The sequence below is a fragment of the Oncorhynchus gorbuscha genome, linkage group LG12, assembly GCF_021184085.1.
Source record: "Oncorhynchus gorbuscha isolate QuinsamMale2020 ecotype Even-year linkage group LG12, OgorEven_v1.0, whole genome shotgun sequence".
Classification (NCBI taxonomy): Eukaryota; Metazoa; Chordata; class Actinopteri; order Salmoniformes; family Salmonidae; genus Oncorhynchus; species Oncorhynchus gorbuscha.
In genome coordinates, this window is record NC_060184.1 from 35332372 (window position 1) to 35352212 (window position 19841).

The window sequence follows — 19841 nt, forward strand, 5'->3', positions numbered from 1 at the left end:
GAGTGTTGCAACCAAAGACAGATGATTTTTAAGCGCTGTGCGCTTCAGCACTTGGCGGTCCTGTTCTGTGAGCTTGTGTGGCCTACCACTTCGTAACTGAGCCATTGTTGCTCCTATATGTTTCTACTTCACAATAACAGCACTTACGGTTGACCAGAGTAGCTCTAGCAGGACTGAAATTTCATGAACTGACTTGTTGGAAAGGTGGCATCCTATGACGGTACCATGTTGAAAGTCACTGAGCTCTTCAGTAAGGATGGAGATTGCATGGCTGTGTGCTTGATTTTATACAAATTTCAGCAACGGTTTTGCCAAAATAGCCAAATCCACTAATTTCAAGGAGTGTCTAGATACTTTTGTATATATAGTGTATGTCCTTGAACCAATATTTAAAATTGCAGACATTAAAGCTACAATATGTAACATTTTAGGTGACCCGACCAAATTCACATAGAAATGTGAGTTATAGATCTGTCTTTGTCATTGAAAGCAAGTCTAAGAAGCGGTGGATATGTTCTATGTGCGCTATTTCTATGCTTCCCGTGCTTAAGTTTCATTTTTGCATCTTTTATTTTCGGTTTTGTACACCAGCTTCAAACAGCTGAAAAGTAAATATTTGTGGATATGGAAAATATATTTCACACCGGTTTAGATGGTACAATTCTCTACACAATGACTGCTTGTTTTGCCAAATAAACTGAAATAAAATTAACAATAAGAATTTTAGCAACCAGGAAACCAAAAAATATCATTTAGATTCTACCAGCAACCTGCAGTACCGCAGTCGGCCCGGTCGCCCTTCAACTTGCGATCCTCAATGAGAGGGGGCAGCACTGACCTAGCCTGCAACGTTACTTCTTGGACTAGCTCAATCTGCACATGTTATGTCTCTATGAGACACTATCTTATTTAGCTAAAAATCTACTTCTATGGGAAGATCTCAAGGGCATACTGCATGCATCCTGTCTCCTCGTCTCCTACTCAAAACACATTGGATGAGAAAGACAGAGGTCCCTCTCCCCTGACCTTCTCCTCCAATTTGTTTTTAGAACGATACGAGGAGAGAGGATGCAACGAGTATGCAATTGAGATCTTCCCCTTGGCTTCAAATGCGCTATTGAGTCTTCACATGAATGGTGTCACGTGATCAATGGCTTTATCCATTTACAGTATATATACAATCTATGAACCAGCTAGACCCTGCTGGTCAGACCAGCTTGACCAGCTAGACTAGGGATGGGCAACTTTTGTAGGCCACGGATAAACCCCCCCCCAAAAAAAATCTAAATATATATATACAGTACCAGTCAAAAATTTGGACACACCTACTCATTCATGGGTTTTTCTTAATTTTTACTATTTTATATATTGTAGAATAATAGTGAAGACATCAAATCTATGAAATAACACATATGAAATAATTATATTTTATATTTGAGATTCTTCAAAGTAGCCACCATTTGCCTTGATGACAGATTTGCACATGCTTGTCATTCTCTCAACGAGCTTCATGAGGTAGTCACCTGGAATGCATTTCAATTAACAGGTGTGCCTTGTTAAAAATTAATTTGTGGAATGTCTTTCCTTCTTAATGCGTTTGAGCCAATCAGTTGTGTCGTGACAAGTTAGGGGTGGTATACAGAAGATAGAGCTATTTAGGTAAAAGACCATGTCCATATTATGGCAAGAGCAGCTCAAATAAGCAAAGAGAAACAACAGTCCATCGTTACTTTAAAACAGGGGTGTCAAAGTCAAATGGACGGAGGGCCAAATAAAAAATTTAGCTACAAGCCGAGGGCCGGACTGTTCGAATGTTCATTGAAAAATTTTTAAATGACGCATATAGTCTAGTGAACCTAATTGAACCTACTGAAAACCTAACAAATATATTCCAATATGATCAGATAAATAAGGCAATATTTTCTTATGGCTCTGTCAGTAATCTTTAATTTTCAACAGACACAAAAGACAAATTTCCTTTATATAAAAATCCCCATAACATGAACATTAAATGAAAGAAACCGGTATTCAAGGCACCATCAGTAGCCTATATTTTCTATTTTAGCAAAAGTGGGCTAAATTTACTTCAAAGAAAAAAACAATAATAGCAATTTTCTATCATCCACTCAACTTGGTTTTAAATGCCTTCACTGTACTGTACATATCAGAGATGACACGATCCCGACCCTGCAGCTGCAAGTTCATTGCATTCAGATGACTCGTAATGTCACACAGAAAAGCCATTTCACACAGAAACATTTCGTCTCGGAGTTGTGTTGTGTCTTTCCCTTTGCTGTCCAAGAACAGACAAATCTCCTCACGAAGCTCGAAACATCTTTGAAGCACCTTTCCCTGGCTTAGCCATCGCACCTCTGTGTGATAAGGCAAATCACCATGCTCCGTTTCTAACTCCGTCAGAAATGCCTTGAACTGGCGGTGATTCAAACCTTTGGCTCTGATAAAGTTAACTGTGCGCGTGATGATGCTCATTACATGCTCCATTTTCAAGGCTTTACCGCACAACGCTTCCTGGTGTATGATACAATGATAAGCTGTCAGCTCACCTGTCGCGTTTTCCTCTTGCATCTTTTCCCGTATTTTCTCCACCAGTCCGCTCCTGTGTCCACACATCGCAGGTGCTCCGTCGGTTGTCAAACCCACGAGTTTTTCCCAAGGCAGCTCCATCTCATTTACACATCTTGACACCTCTTCATACAAATCATGCCCCGTAGTTGTGCCATGCATAGGACGTAAAGCCAAAAACTCCTCTGTCACGCTTAGGCTGGAGTCCACTCCGCGGATGAAAATTGACAACTGGGCAATGTCAGAAATGTCGGTGCTCTCATCCACAGCCAAGGAATATGCAATGAAATCTTTTCCCTTTTTCACAAGCTGCTCTTTTAGATTGATGGACAACTGGTCTACTCTCTCGGCAATGGTGTTTCTGCTCAGACTCACATTTAAAAAGAGTTGCCTTTTTTCTGGGCAAACTTCGTCACAAACTTTAATCATGCAGTTTTTGATGAAATCCCCCTCCGTAAATGGCCGGTCTGATTTAGCGATCTCTTCTGCCAAAATAAAACTGGCCTTGACAGCAGCCTGGCCTTGTGATTTGGCTTTTTTGAACAGAGCCTGTCGAGATTTGAGGCCTCGTTTTAATTCCTCTGCCTTTTGTAGCCTTTGTTCCATGTCCATATTCTTGTTTTTGTCCGCGTGTTTCGTTTCATAATGTCGTCTCAGATTATACTCTTTCAGTACCGCCACACTTTCTCCACACAGAAGACACACAGGTTTTCCAGCTACCTCCGTGAACAAATACTCCGACTCCCACCTTGTTTGAAACCCCCGGTTCTCAGTGTCCACCTTCCGTTTTGCCATTTTTGATGGGTATCTGAAAGTTAATTTTACTGTGATGCTGACAACTGCTGTGCCAATAAATATTGAAATGAAGCAGCCTACTGCTCGGTGCGTCACCGTTGCATTGTGGGAAATGTAGTATTGGTGCGTGTAAAAGATCTGCGGGCTGCCGGCTTGCTGCGGTCTGCGGGCCGGTTCTAATAACAAATCAAGATCATCCCAGGGGCCGTAAAAAACCTTCTCGCGGGCCGGATGTGGCCCGCGGGCCTTGACTCTGACATATGTGCTTTAAAACATGAAGGTCAGTCAACCTGGAAAATTACAAGAATTTTGAAAGTTTCTTCAAGTGCAGTCGCAAAAACCCTCAAGCACTATGATGAAACTGGCTCTCATGAGGACCACGGGTTACTTACTTATAAGTTAAATACTTATTTTCCACCATAATTTGCAAATAAATTCATTAAAAATCCTATAATGTGATTTTCTGGATTTTCTTTCCTCATTTTGTCTGTCATAGTTGAAGTGTACCTACGATAAATTACAGGCCTCTCATCTTTTTAAGTGGGAGAACTTGCACAATTGGTGGCTGACTAAATACTTTTTTGCCCCACTGTACATATATATAATTTAAAAAATTACTCACAGTCTCAACTTTATCATATATGCATAGTCACTTTAACTATACATTCATGTACATACTACCTCAATTGGCCCGACCAACCAGTGCTCCCGCACATTGGCTAACCGGGCTATCTGCATTATGTTCCACCCGCCAACCCCTCTTTTACGCTACTACTACTCTCTGTTCATCATATATGCATAGTCCCTTTAACCATATCTACATGTACATTTTATTTATTTTTATTTCACCTTTATTTAACCAGGTAGGCAAGTTGAGAACAAGTTCTCATTTACAATTACGATTACATACTACCTCAATCAGTCTGACTAACTGGTATGTATGTAGCCTCGCTACTTTTATAGCATCGCTACTGTTATTTTTCACTGTCTTTTTACTGTTGTTTGCATTTCTTTACTTACCTATTGTTCACCTAATACCTTAAAACCTTTTTTTGCTCTATTGGTTAGAGCCTGTAAGTAAGCATTTCACTGTAATACCTGCTGTATTCGGTGCACGTGACAAATAAACTTTGATTTGATTTGAACTTACTGTTGAGTGTTAGAATAGTAAAATACTCAAAGTACAATTTCAAAATCTGGTTGTGCATCAGCGGTTTTCTCATGTTATGTCAGTAACTGTCAGAGAAAAATGTGTAGAATTGCAGGAAATTAGCTGTTAAACTGCTATTTTGTCCCCTGCCACATGGCAAAATGAGTAGAATTGCATGAAATGAATTATACAATTTCAATATCTTCTCTCCACCCCATGGCAAAATGTGCAGGATTGAAGCAAACTTGCTTTGACATTGCAACATTTCCTTACAGCCCATAACAAACAAGAATGGCAGGAAATTAAATCTAAAACTTATCTCCGATGTCAAGAGTGGAGCCCCTTATGATGAGTTCAGATTTTTTTTGTGGCCCCCACCCCAATCAAAGTTGCCCATCCCTGAGCTAGACCATGCTGGTCAGAGCAGCTTGACCAGCATAGGCCAATATGGACCAGCATAGACAAGCAAGGACCAGCTTGAAATGCATGCTGGTCTATGCAGTTTTTTTTAGCAGGGTTGATAAGGTGTTGGCAGAATTGGCAATCAGTGAGTCAGTTGTCGGCTTACTTGACAGTACGTGTGGGTTGTCGAGTGTGTTGGTTGAGCAGTAGACCATTTTAGTCATATCACCTACTGAAAGCTATTTCTTACAATGTCTAAGAAGAAGATCTATGCTCAGGTTAGTTTCCCCTGAACTGAAATTTGCTCTCTCCTTTAGGATCAACCCTTCATCTTCACTAAGGTCAATAGCCTCCCGAGTCCACCTGTTACCACCACCACCCCTGTCCCAGTCACTAACACCACCACTCCCAGCCATGTGCTCCGGTGTGACTCCTCCATACCTGTGTGGGTGCCCGTGTTGCTGGGCGTCACTGGCTTACTGATCGGCTGGGGAATCACATGGCTACTCATGTCCTGCAGAGAACGGCGGAATAAGAGGAAAATGGGAGAGAAAGAGGTTGAGATGAAAGGAACTGGTTTCTAATGATATTCAGCAACAGATAACAAATACTTTTTTCTAGTTTGAATGTGGAAATACAGTGTCAAAAGCATGTAGGTGGCATGGACAATCATTTAGCTTTGTATCAACCGAAATGGTCAAATTGTCAGTAACTATGTCATTGGGTATTTCAAGAGAAATGTTGGCATTCAATTGCATCATGTGAGCCCCTATGAATTACCAGGATGAATAGGTCAGCGTAACCCAAGCCCATTGCAATAGAAGTTGGAGCCATTGTCCATGGAGATTAACAAAGGGAGAAAGGGTGGTATTTTATTGAGGGTACACAACAAGTTGCCTCCCCATGTTAATATTTGATAAAGCTATGACAGAGGGGTTACATTAAAAGTAATGGATATCCCCAAATTATGTTAATAAACTTAGAATGTACTTTGTTTGCAGGCAGGTCAGCTTCAATGAAGGGTAAAGAAAGCTACCTGCAAAATGTTTTGTATCCCCAAATACGATTTTAAAAAAGCTCGTACCATACTGCTGGTTACAAATCTTTGCCAAAATACAGAAAACCTGAGTGAACCAAAATAAACTACACCGTTTGTACAGTAGTAGACCACGCCCTCTGCTGGTGAGCACGACGTAGTTCTCTCTGCGTAGTAGTTTTTAGTGTTTCAAAGAAAATGGCGGAAAGCGACCTCAACGTTGACAGCATCATCTCTCGTTTGCTTGAAGGTATGCTGTTTTTGTTTGGCAATTAACCGTGTGGTTACTTGGTGGGGACAGCAAATAAAAGGATGTAACCATTTTATGTCATTTTCAGGTGTCGAAGAACGAATGTAAAATCATAATTGGTGACGCCAGTTGACTTTGCTAGCTAGCTAACGCGTCAGAGGAGAAAGGTGGGACTGGGAGAGTGGTTCAACAAACTAGTGACTTTAGCCTTAGCTAACTGTGTTATGCCCTGTTTAGGTAACTACCATTTAACTGTAACTAGTTAATTTGCCAAAAAAGCAACATCTGTTTGAATATAAATATATGCTGTCACGTTTGATTTGTGTTATGCTAGCTAACGCGGTGTGTTACAGTAACGTTAGATATATGATCAAGCAAGCAAACATTACTCTAGTTTACGAAATTAGCTAGTTAGATACTCTTTGCCTAGCGCAGGACATGGATGTTATTTATATATATATATATATATATATATATATGTATGTATGCACATTTTTATTGCTCTTTAGGCGTTAGTGTTAGCTTTTAAACCTTGATGAGAGGGGGCTTTGCCAGCGTGAACACACACCCCTCTCCGTCCGTGTTGCTAGGTAGTCAGTCAAGCTAGCTAGATTCAGATTTGTTTTCAACGCGGGGCTGTATAGGGGCTATTACGTTGTTAGTGAAGTAAGAATGCCTCTAACTTAGTCATATGTCTATGTGTAACGTTATAGGTAGCAATAACACAAAGCCTGAGTTAGCTAGTATGCGTCAACTCGAGAGCAGTCACAACATTGATTTAACCTGCCATTGACGTCTACTCAGTTTCGCATCTGTAGCGAGTTAGTCATTTTACAAACCGCTTTCAATGTTTGTTTGGTATGTACCCACCTGAGCGTTTTATTTTCTGTACTGAAATCACCTATGGAAGATGTCACACTTCAGCCTACATGAAAAGCATGTTTTGTCTGGATTTCTTTTTTATATAAATTGTTGAGATGTTGAAGACCACAGTCAACCTGATATTAAACGCTGTACATTTTACATTTAAGTCATTTGCCATCAAACACCTTTTCGTGACACTTGGCCCACTTGGAACACTCAGCAAAAGTGACAACCACCTGTTTTATTCAGTTCAGCACATTGCTGAACTGAAATTGCAGGCCTTTGATAAATCCCAATTGGGGATGTTAATGGATAACCTTTAATTGGTTAGCCCTGAAATACACTTGACCAGTCATGCTTACCAGTCTATCGGTTAATTTTCATAATTGTGAGGAATAAAATTGGTGTGTGTAGTATTACATTGGTCTTCATGTATCTTATTTGTCACATTTGCAAAGCATACAGAGCCTAGTTTTAGGAACGGAATAGCCTATCACCTGTCAGACAGTGCGGAAGCAGCTCCTAAAAAAGGCTGGTACTGGAGTGGAAAGTGCTACTATTTTTATTTCTATTTTTATTTCTAAATCTCAACTAGCTCACCTCCTGTTCCCCAATCGAGTGCATAGGCTATAGTCAACGGTAGGCAGGCTAGTTTTACTTATTTCAAATAATGAGACATTTAAAGTAAAATCAAATGTTATTAGTCACATGAGCCGAATACAACTGCTTACTTACGAGCCGCTAACCAACAATGCAGTTTAAAAAATATATAAGAATAAGAACTAAAAGTAACAAGTAATTAAAGAGCAGCAGTAAAATAACGATAGCAAGAATATATACAGGGGGGCACTGGTTTGTTGAGGTCATATGTACATGTAGATAGTTATTAAAGTGACTATGCATAGATAACAGCTACTCTCTGTTGTTCAGAAGCCTATTGGACCTAGACTTGTTTCTCCGGTAGCTGGCCATTTCACATCGGTTACACCTGCCTAATCTCGGGAGTTGATAGGCTTGAAGTCATAAACAGCGCAATGCTTGAAGCACAACTGAGCTGCTGGCAAAACGCACGAAAGTGCTGTTTGAATGAATGCTTACGAGCCTGCTGGTGCCTACCATCGCTCAGTCAGACTGCTCTATCAAATCATAGACTTAGTTATAACATAACACAGAAATACGAGCCTTAAGTCATTAATATGGTCGAATCCGGAAACTATCATCTCGAAAACAAGACGTTTATTCTTTCAGTGAAAGACGGAACCGTTCCGTGGGGTGGTATCCATAAGTCTAAATATTCCTGTTACATTGCACAACCTTCAATGTTATGTCATAATTATGTAAAATTCTGGCAAGTGGCCCAAATACTTGCATATACACAGATGCTGCGTGCAATGAACGCAAGAGAAGTGACACAATTTCACCTGGTTAATATTGCCTGCTAACATGGATTTCTTTTAGCTAAATATGCAGGTTCAAAAAAATCTACTTCTGTGTATTGATTTTAAGAAAGGCATTGATGTTTATGGTTAGTTACACATTGGAGCAACGATACGCACCACATCAATTATATGCAACGCAGGACACGCTAGATAAACTAGTAATATCATCAACCATGTGTAGTTAACTAGTGATTATGATTGATTGTTTTTTATAAGATAAGTTTAATGCTAGCTAGCAACTTACCTTGGCTTCTACTGCATTCACATAACAGGCAGGCTCCTTGTGGAGTGCAATGTAATCAGGTGGTTAGAGCGTTGGACTAGTTAACTGTAAGGTTGCAAGATTGAATCCCCCGAGCTGACAAGGTAAACATCTGTCGTTCTGCCCCTGAACGAGGCAGTTAACCCACCGTTCCTAGGCCGTCATTGAAAATAAGAATGTGTTCTTAACTGACTTGCCTAGTTAAATAAAGGTGTAAAAAAACATTTTTAGATTTTTTTAAATGACTAAATCGGTGTCCAAAAATACCGATTTCCGATTGTTATGAAAACTTAAAATCAGCCCTAATTAATCGGCCATTCCGATTAATCGGTCGACCTCTAGCACAGGCACTATGATGGTCTGCTTAAAACATGTTGGTATTACAGACTCGGACATGGAGAGGTTTAAAATGTCAGTGAAGACACTTGCCAGTTGGTCAGTGCATGCTCGCAGTACACATCCTGGTAATCCGTCTGGCCCTGCGGCCTTGTGAATGTTGACCTGTTTAAAGGTCTTAGTCACATCGGCTGCGGAGAGCATGATCAAACAGTCTTCCGGCACAGCTAGTGCTCTCGTGTATGTTTCAGTGCAATTTGCCTCGAAGCGAGCATAGAAGTAGTTTAGCTCGTCTGGTAGGCTCGTGTCACTGGGCAGCTCTTGGCTGTGCTTCCCTTTGTAGTCTGTAATGGTTTGCAAGCCCTGCCACATCCGACGAGCATCAAAGCCGGTGTAGTACGATTCGATCTTAGTCCTCTATTGATGCTTTGCCGGTTTGTCGGGTGGCATAGCGGGATTTCTTATAAGACTCCAGTTCCGTGAAAGCGGCAGCTCTAGCCTTTAGCTCAATGTGGATGTTGCCTGTAATCCATGGCTTCTGGCTGGGGTATGTACTAGAGGGCGACCGATTAATCGGCATGGCCGATTTAATTAGGGGGGCGCCGATTACATTGCAATCCACAAGGAGACCACCTGTTACGCGAGTGCAGCATCAAAATGACCTGCTGGCTGCAAGGAGCCAGGCTAAGTTGCTAGCTAGCATTGCTTATATTTTATAAAATAAGTTTAATCTTCACTTAATGACTAGTTAACTACACATAATTGATGATAATCCTAGGTTATCTAGCTTGTCCTGTGTTGCATATAATCAATGTGGTGCCTGTTAATTTATCATCGACTCACAGCCTACTTCACCAAACGGGTGATGATTTAACAAAAGTGCATTCATGAAAAAAGCACAATCGTTGCACAAATGTACCTAACAATAAACATCAATGCCTTTCTTAAAATCAATACACAGAAGTATAATTTTTTTCACCTGCATATTTAGTTAATTTATTTTAATGTTAGCAGGCTATATTAACTAGGGAAATTGTCACTTCTCTTGCGTTCAGTGCAAGCGGAGTCGGGGTATATGCAGCAGTTTGGGCTGCCCAGCTCGTTACAAACTGTGTGAAGACCATTTCTTCCTAACAAAGACCATAATTAATTTGCCAGAATTTTACATAATTATGACAGCATTGAAGGTTGTGCAGTGTAACAGCAACCACCCGTTCAATAAAATACAGAACGGTTCCGTATTTCACTGAAAGAATAAATGTTTTGTTTTTGAAATAATACTTTACGGATTTGGCCATATTAATGACCAAAGGCTCATATTTCTGTGTGTTTATTATATTATAATTAAGTTTGAGTTTATATTTGATAGAGCAGTCTGACTGAGCGGTGGTAGTCAGCAGCAGGCTCGTAAGCATTCATTCAAACAGCACGTTACTGCATTTGCTCTTAGCAATGCTTGAAGCACAGCGCTGTTTATGACTTCAAGCCTGTCAACTCCTGAGATGAGGCTGGCAATACTAAAGTGCCTATAAGAACATCCAATAGTCAAAGGTATATGAAATACAAATGGCTTAGAGTGAAATAGTCAACGTTTCATTATTCCTATAATAACTACAACTTAAAACTTCTTAACTGGTAATATGTTCTGAGCAAGGAACTTAAACATTAGCTTTTTTACATGGCACATATTGCACTTTTACTTTCTCCTCCAACACTGTGTTTTTGTATTATTTAAACATGTTTCATTATTTATTTGAGGCTACGTTGATTTTATGTATTATATTAAGTTAAAATAAGTGTTCATTGTTCATTCAGTATTGTTGTAATTGTCATTTACATATATATAATATATATATATATATATATATCGGCTGATTTAATCGGCTTTTTTTGGTCCTCCAGTAATCCGTATCTGCGTTGAAAACTCATAATCGGTCGACCTCTAGTATGTACGTACGGACACTGTGGGGACGATGTCATCATTGATGAAGCCAATGACTGATGTGGTGTACTAAACCTCTCCATGTCCGAGTCTGTAATACCAACATGTTTTAAGCAGACCATCATAGTGCCTGTGCTAGAGGTCGACCGATTAATCGGAATGGCCGATTTTTATGTTTTCATAACAATCGGAAATCGGTATTTTTGGACACCGATTTAGTCCATTTAAAAAAAAAATTATGCACCTTTATTTAACTAGGCAAGTCAGTTAAGAACACATTCTTATTATCAATGACAGCCTAGGAACGGTGGGTTAACTGCCTCGTTCAGGGGCAGAACGACAGATTTTTACCTTGTCAGCTCGGAGGATTCAATCTTGCAACCTTACAGTTAACTAGTCCAATGCTTTAACCACCTGATTACATTGCACTCCACAAGGAGCCTGCCTGTTATGCGAATGCAGTAGAAGCCAAGGTAAGTTGCTAGCTAGCATTAAACTTATCTTATAAAAACAATCAATCAATCATAATCACTAGTTAACTACACATGGTTGATGATATTACTAGTTTATCTAGCGTGTTCTGTGTTGCATATAATCGATGCGGTGCGTATTGAGGAATCCCGAAACATATTCCAGTCTGTGCTAGCAAAACAGTTCTGTAGCTTAGCATCATTTCTTACCTTGCTTCAAAGGTAGCCTAGCCAAAATCTCACTATAGAAACATGGACGCAATTATTTCATAAGGACTTCATTGTGCCATTAACCAGCCTTTCTCTCTTGTTCTATTGGTTTTTATATAAACTTTCTTTGTTTTTCCAGAAGCCAAATGTACAATCATAGTCATATTAGCAACCCATCCAAGTGGTTGCTATTAGATTCCCCCTCTTTTTAAGTATCTAAAAGAGATTTTTATCTGTCACATATGGAACTCTTCACATTAGGTGCGCTATTTAGAATTGTTTTTTTCATGCAAATATTTGAAAATAACATTTTATTAGCTGACGACAGGCTTGCTGTTGCATGTTTCCATTAAGCTCTTATTGAAAAATGTCAGTTCCTTGTATGCGTGCATAGTATTTTCTGTTGGTCATGTCATTTTAAAAAAGAAAAACAATTCTGACATTGAGGGTCAGTTACTCGGCACGGAAATTTGTTTGCTCGGCAGCAAAATTGACATCCTTAATCCCAACTCAATTCCATCCAGACCACCAGCAGGGAGCTTGCCTAAGTCACCCAGTGACTCCCTGAAAAGTATTAGCCAAACTATTTGTGGGCTCCCAAGTGGCGCAGCGGTGTAAGGCACTGCATCTCAGTGCTAGAGCCGTCACTACAGACTCTGGTTTGAATCCAGGAGGCCCCGGTGCTCAACTGAGCAAGAGGACAAGTACATTTGTGCCTAGTTTGAGAAACAGACAAGTCCTCAACTGGCAGCTTCATTAAATAGTACTCGCAAAACACCAGTCTCAACGTCAACAGTGAAGAGGCGACCCCGCGGGAGTTGCAAAGGAAAGCCTTATCTCAGTCTGGCCAATAAAGAGAAAAGATTAAGATGGGCAAAAGAATAGACACTGGACAGAGGAAGATGAGGTGTTCGGATCACCAAGAAGAACATTCATGGGATGCAGAAAAAAGGGAAAATTTGCTGGAGCAGTGCTTGACCCCATCTATCAATCATGGTGGAGGCAATGTGATGGTCTGGGGGTGCTTTGTACGGTGGTGAAGTGGGAGATTTGTACAGGGTAAAAGGGATCTTGAAGGAAGGGTAACATTCCATTTTGCAACGCCATGCCATACCTTGTGGACGGCACTTAATTGGAGCCAATTTCCTCCTTCAACAGGACAATGACCCAAAACACTGCTCCAAACTATGCAGGAACTATTTTGGGAAGAAGCCGTCAGCTGGTATTCTGTCTGTGCTGGCCACTCCATTATTGTCACCGGATCTCAACCTTATTGAGCTTGGGAGCAGTATGTTACGTAAGAAGTGCCCATCAAGCCAATTTGTGGGAGGTGCTTCAGAAAGCATAGGGTGAAATATCTTCAGATTACCTCAACAAATTGACAACTAGAATGCCAAAGGTCTACAAGGCTGTAATTCCTGCAAATGGACGATTCTTTGGCAAAAGAGAAGTTTGAAGGACACAATTTCAATTAAAAATCATTGTTTATAACCTTGCCAATGTCTTGACTATATTTCCTATTCATTTCAAATCAAATCAAATTTGATTTGTCACATACACATGGTTAGCAGATGTTAATGCGAGTGTAGCGAAATGCTTGTGCTTCTAGTTCCGACAATGCAGTGATAACCAACAAGTAATCTAACTAACAATTCCAAAACTACTGTCTTATACACAGTGTAAGGGGATAAGGAATATGTACATAAGGATATATGAATGAGTGATGGTACAGAGCAGCATACAGTAGATGGTATCGAGTACAGTATATACATATGAGATGAGTGTGTAGACAAAGTAAACAAAGTGGCATAGTTAAAGTGGCTAGTGATACATGTATTACATAAGGATGCAGTCGATGATGTAGAGTACAGTATATACATATGCATATGAGATGAATAATGTTGGGTAAGTAACATTATATAAGGTAGCATTGTTTAAAGTGGCTAGTGATATATTTACATCATTTCCCATCAATTCCCATTATTAAAATGGCTGGAGTTGGGTCAGTGTCAATGACAGTGTGTTGGCAGCAGCCACTCAATGTTAGTGGTGGCTGTTTAACAGTCTGATGGCCTTGAGATAGAAGCTGTTTTTCAGTCTCTCGGTCCCAGCTTTGATGCACCTGTACTGACCTCGCCTTCTGGATGATAGCGGGGTGAACAGGCAGTGGTTCGGGTGGTTGATGTCCTTGATGATCTTTATGGCCTTCCTGTAACAACGGGTGGTGTAGGTGTCCTGGAGGGCAGGTAGTTTGCCCCCGGTGATCCGTTGTGCAGTCCTCACTACCCTCTGGAGAGCCTTACGGTTGAGGGCGGAGCAGTTGCCGTACCAGGCGGTGATACAGCCCGCCAGGATGCTCTCGATTGTGCATCTGTAGAAGTTTGTGAGTGCTTTTGGTGACAAGCCAAATTTCTTCAGCCTCCTGAGGTTGAATAGGCGCTGCTGCGCCTTCTTCACGACGCTGTCAGTGTGAGTGGACCAATTCAGTTTGTCTGTGATGTGTATGCTGAGGAACTTAAAACTAGCTACCCTCTCCACTACTGTTCCATCGATGTGGATAGGGGGGAGTTCCCTCTGCTGTTTCCTGAAGTCCACAATCATCTCCTTAGTTTTGTTGACGTTGAGTGTGAGGTTATTTTCCTGACACCACACTCTGAGGGCCCTCACCTCCTCCCTGTAGGCCGTCTCGTCGTTGTTGGTAATCAAGCCTACCACTGTTGTGTCGTCCGCAAACTTGATGATTGAGTTGGAGGCGTGCGTGGCCACGCAGTTGTGGGTGAACAGGGAGTACAGGAGAGGGCTCAGAACGCACCCTTGTGGGGCCCCGTGTTGAGGATCAGCGGGAGGAGATGTTGTTGCCTACCCTCACCACCTGGGGGCGGCCCGTCAGGAAGTCCAGTACCCAGTTGCACAGGGCGGGGTCGAGGCCCAGGGTCTCGAGCTTGATGACGAGCTTGGAGGGTACTATGGTGTTGAATGCCGAGCTGTAGTCAATGAACAGCATTCTCACATAGGTATTCCTTTTGTCCAGGTGGGTTAGGGCAGTGTGCAGTGTGGTTGAGATTGCATCGTCTGTGGACCTATTTGGGCGGTAAGCAAATTGGAGTGGGTCTAGGGTGTCAGGTAGGGTGGAGGTGATATGGTCCTTGACTAGTCTCTCAAAGCACTTCATGATGACGGAAGTGAGTGCTACGGGGCGGTAGTCGTTTAGCTCAGTTACCTTAGCTTTCTTGGGAACAGGAACAATGGTGGCCCTCTTGAAGCATGTGGGAATAGCAGACTGGTATAGGGATTGATTGAATATGTCCGTAAACACACCGGCCAGCTGGTCTGCAACTAATTTAATGTATGTTTCCATGGAAAACAAGAACATTTCTAAGTGACCCCAAACTTTTGAACGGTAGTGTACATGTGTCGTCGTCTGTACTTTTTAAAAACATGTCGACAAGATGTATTTTAGTCGGGGAAAACCCTACTGTCTATGAATTTGACTGGTTACACTTCTCCAGCCCTGTCCCTCAGCTGTTTAACGAAACAGGTGGGGCGAACACTTTGTTTCAACAGCAGATTGCCACTTTAAGTGGTTGCATATTCTGCACTGGTTTGAAGACAATGAAAAGCACATTACCTATTTAACTGCCAGCACGATTTAAAATGGAGAGAAGGGTCATGACTCGTGGTTGTGATTGATAGCCCTATCTTTCTCTCTAGTACGAGGATGTCGTCCAGGGAAGATAGTCCAGATGACGGAGGCGGAGGTGCGGGGGTTGTGCATCAAGTCCCGGGAGATCTTCCTCAGTCAGCCCATTCTACTGGAGCTGGAGGCTCCGCTCAAAATCTGCGGTCAGTACAATGAATTATTCCTCTTCCTTCCTACTGCTATATCCTTACTCATGGGCCCTCTCTTTTCCCCTGAGAGGACAAATAGCATATGAGAAATACCAGGGTTAGAAAAATATCAGCTGTCTGAATAAAGACATAGGCCTAATGTTTGTGAATTTACATGAACGTGAAAAGGGCATCCTCGCCCACACACAGTTGTCTTTAAACCAACATGTCAGAGAGAAAGGATAGGATAACACATTGTAGAGACATAGGCCTAGCTCAGTAAGTAGAGCAGTAGGATTTCTAACCCTGGTATTTTAGGATGTAAGTGGTATGTGTCTCCCTCAAGTGTATGCTGCTCTGCAGGATGTGGCCATCTCCCTTCCAGCAAGGACAATCTGGATCAAGCTCACTCTCCACTCCTGCCAATTGTCCAGGCTATGTCAATCTCAATGTGACTACCCTGGTTAAAGAAAACCTAAAATAATGGTTGTCTCATAACCTCTCTGCTCTCGTTCTCCCACTAGGTGATATCCATGGCCAGTACACAGACCTGCTGCGGCTCTTTGAGTATGGGGGCTTCCCGCCGGAGGCTAACTACCTGTTCCTGGGAGACTACGTGGACCGAGGCAAGCAGTCCCTGGAGACCATCTGTCTACTGCTGGCCTACAAGATCAAATACCCCGAGAACTTCTTCCTACTCAGAGGCAACCACGAGTGTGCTTCCATCAACCGCATCTACGGTTTCTATGATGAGTGTAAGACAGGAAGCAGTGTCTCTCACACACATACACACGCTGAATCGGTTATCTTTCTGTGTCTGCGGCACTTTTTGTGGAAAGGGCCAACACACAAATGGAATTCATAATGGCAATGGTTTTGTGTTCTCTACTGAGTATACCAAACATTAGGAACACCTTCCTAATATTGAGTTGCACCACCTCAGAACAGTCTCTTCATTTGGGCATGGACTCTACAAGGTGTTGAAAGTGTTCCACAGGGATGCTGGCGCATGTTGACTCCAATGCTTCCCACAGTTGTGTCAAGTTGGCTGGATATCTTTGGGGTGGTGGACCATTCTTGATACACACGAGAAACTGTTGAGCGTTATAAACCCAGCAGTGTTGACATAATCAAACTGGTGAGCCTGGCACCTACCATACCCAATTCAAAAGCACAAACAATCCAGTCTCAATTGTCTCTAGGCTAAAAAAAAAAGCTACGCTCATACTGTTCATCTATATTGATTTGAAGTGGATTTAACAAGTGACATCAGTAAGGGATCATAGCTTTCACCTGGTGTCATGGAAAGAGCAGGTGTTCTTAATGTTTTGTATACTCCGTGTAATTCCATGTCTTTCTATGTTGTGTTCCCCAGGCAAACGCAGATTCAACATAAAGCTGTGGAAGACCTTCACAGATTGCTTCAACTGTCTGCCTATCGCCGCTATAATCGATGAGAAGATCTTCTGCTGCCATGGAGGTATTCGTGGGTGCTTTTCTATCAATTATTTTTCTATGAATATTATTAATTCACAATCATCCCTCTTCCTCAGGCCTCTCTCCTGATCTACAGTCCATGGAGCAAATTCGACGCATCATGAGGCCAACCGATGTCCCTGACACAGGTGTGTAAACGTGTGTGTGTGTGTGTGGCTTATTTGTGGTGGCTCTGACTGCACTCTCTCTGTGCTAGGACTGCTGTGTGATCTGCTGTGGTCGGATCCAGACAAAGACGTGCAGGGCTGGGGGGAAAACGACCGGGGCGTCTCCTTCACCTTTGGGGCTGACGTGGTCAGCAAGTTCCTCAACCGCCACGACCTGGACCTCATCTGCAGAGCCCACCAGGTAGAGCCTAATGTATGAGGGCTATGTTCATTTGGATGCATCTCTAAAGAAGGTTCATTAAGTCATGTGTTGTTCTGTACTGGAAGGTTGTTGAGGACGGCTATGAGTTTTTTGCCAAACGGCAGCTGGTGACGCTGTTCTCGGCTCCCAACTACTGCGGGGAGTTTGATAACGCTGGGGGCATGATGAGCGTTGACGAGTCCCTCATGTGTTCCTTTCAGGTGAGAACTCGCACGTAAACACACTTACTGTGGATGAGTCTCCCAATGCTGGAAACAAACTGAGTATTAATACTTTCTCTCTCAGATCTTGAAGCCGTCAGAGAAAAAAGCTAAGTACCAGTATGGAGGGGTGAACTCGGGACGCCCCGTAACCCCGCCCCGTACTGCCCAAGCCCCCAAGAAGAGGTGAGCGTCTGCCTCCCCCCCCCGTCACGCATCCTCCTCGCACCCTTTCCCCTGCTGTCCCCTCCCTCCCATCTATAGGAAGCGCTCTAGCCCCTCCTGACCCCCACTCACCTCTTTCATATATGTGTAAAACATAAAATCTTTGCTGTGAACTTTTGTTTTTTTTATTCATAATGTAGGTGACTGTGGTTTTTCAATGCTATAAAATGTGTTGCTCAGGTTAAGGGGCAGCAATACGATACAAACCTTTTGTGGAAAGGGCCAACACATTTGGAACCGCTGCTTTTCTGCCTTCAAACATAGTAAAAAGTATAGCTTTTTATTTGATTGAGGTGGGTTCTATACCCCCAGCCAACGTTAACTCTTCCAGACCTATAACGTTTCCAGACCCTTGCATTTCCCCTGCTAATGCGTATGTAACTTTCTCACAATATTACTAATAACATACCATTTTCCTCCCAGATTTTGGCTACAGTAACTGATTGGAATGGTTTAGCCTCCTAGTGAGTTTGGAGAATGTCATTTTCACCCTGTTGGACTCAATGTTCTCTTTATGCGGACACTAATGAAGTTTTAACAAAATTACTTTGAAAGTACTCATACAAATGCATATTATCAGAACCATACAAAATGATGGTATATACACACAGGGCATGTATTGTGTACACAGAGAAGTACTAGTACAGTTAAGGTTGTGTGTACTAACTCAAAGGGCTCACAAATGGGTGTTCCAAATGCCTGTTGGTTTTGAATCAAGCCCCTCCACCCCCACACCAGCCTCTCTTCTTACCCACTGAACCTGCTTCCATTGCTGAAGACTGTTTGTTATGGACATTGCTTTTACTATATGCCTGTAAGAATGCATAGATGGTTGTGGCTTGGGAAGTTAAAGGCAAGATTCAAGACACCTGGTTTCAATTGGTGTTCAGTAGCCTATTATTTTTCTCACACACATGACCAGTTGGCCACAAGACTATTTCCATTTTTTAAAGTTTTTATTTTATTTTTTACTTATGAGCTATTTTCAGCATTGCCCCTGCAGTTCTTGTAAACATGAAATATTACACAAGGAGGTCAGCTCATGTTTACCAAGCTAGCAGAGATGGCACTTTTTACTCGGCAATGTCAGTTACTTAGACATTGCTGCCCCCTAGTGGTAGATTGACCGCCTAAAGAGGTTGAAGACGTCAACAACAAGCAAGGCATCAGAATGCATGAGCCAGTGAGTATATCTACTTGGTGGACCTTTCCTGTATGCTGATTCCAATATCTGGTTCAGAATTATTATTCTCATCCAACTAATGAGCTTACTAAGGAATATTTTTAATAACATTTTAGTTTGAGTTAGGGCGTATCTCACCTTTTGCCTTGTTCTCATTTATCGTTCTCTATTCAAGTTGGAAACTGTCATTGTTTTTAAACAGTTTTGAGATTTGTACAAGTTTGTTTCAGAATCTTTGAATGGAATAAATGGAACAGTGCTGTTGACCCTGCCTCATGTCTGTCATTATGCTTTAGGGTGCCTTTCAAACCAGTGCATCGGCCGGAGGGCCTAGTGTTGTCTTCCAGAAAGGTAATACGGATGTATGTCAACCAATTACAAATTTAGAACAGCGATTTTTACCAAGTCGTTTGGACATGGTTAAGGCCAAGTCTGTCTGACACCAGCTCTTGAAGTCCTCTGACTTGTCGTCACGGGCATCAGGCTTGCTTACTTTTATGCCATACCATTTTGGTAATTAATTTAACCCATATTTTACCAGGTAAGTTGACTGAGAACTCATTCTTATTTACAACAACGACCTGGGGAATAGTTAGAGGGGGGATGAATGAGCCAATTGTAAACTCGGGATGATTAGGTAACCGTGATGGTCTGAGGGCCAGATTGGGAATTTAGCCAGGACACCAGGGTTAACACCTCTACTCTTACGATAAGTGCCATGGGATCTTTAGTGACCAGAGTCGGGATACCTGTTTAACATCCTATCAACGGACAAACCCAGCAGTGGAAAGCAGGGGGGT

The 19841-nt window shown here is 42.0% G+C and overlaps 2 protein-coding genes across 2 annotated transcripts in view; both read left to right on the top strand.

Moving 5' to 3' along the window:
- The window catches only part of LOC123990933 (phospholipase B1, membrane-associated-like), a 32644-nt gene extending 25145 nt beyond the window's left edge, over nucleotides 1–7499 (top strand). The window contains exon 42 of the mRNA XM_046291961.1: nucleotides 5248–7499. Within this exon, the coding sequence (XP_046147917.1) occupies nucleotides 5248–5514 (267 nt within the window). The 3' untranslated portion in view covers nucleotides 5515–7499. The remainder of the gene's footprint in view (nucleotides 1–5247) is intronic.
- On the top strand, nucleotides 6140–19307 carry LOC123990935 (serine/threonine-protein phosphatase PP1-beta catalytic subunit-like). Its single transcript, XM_046291962.1, has 8 exons — nucleotides 6140–6216; nucleotides 15451–15582; nucleotides 16092–16322; nucleotides 16943–17047; nucleotides 17121–17192; nucleotides 17261–17412; nucleotides 17499–17633; nucleotides 17719–19307. The coding sequence occupies exons 1-8, from the start codon at nucleotides 6165–6167 to the stop codon at nucleotides 17821–17823; spliced, it is 984 nt and encodes a 327-aa protein (XP_046147918.1). The 5' UTR covers nucleotides 6140–6164; the 3' UTR covers nucleotides 17824–19307.
- Nucleotides 19308–19841: the final 534 nt, after the last annotated feature.

Excerpts from the sequence above, each read along its gene's own strand:
- LOC123990935 (XM_046291962.1), top strand. The coding sequence starts at position 6,165 with ATGGCGGAAAGCGACCTCAACGTTGACAGCATCATCTCTCGTTTGCTT. Across the intron at positions 17,048-17,120 it reads GATCTTCTGCTGCCATGGAG|GCCTCTCTCCTGATCTACAG; the intron begins GTATTCGTGGGT and ends CCTCTTCCTCAG. Across the intron at positions 17,413-17,498 it reads TCATCTGCAGAGCCCACCAG|GTTGTTGAGGACGGCTATGA; the intron begins GTAGAGCCTAAT and ends CTGTACTGGAAG.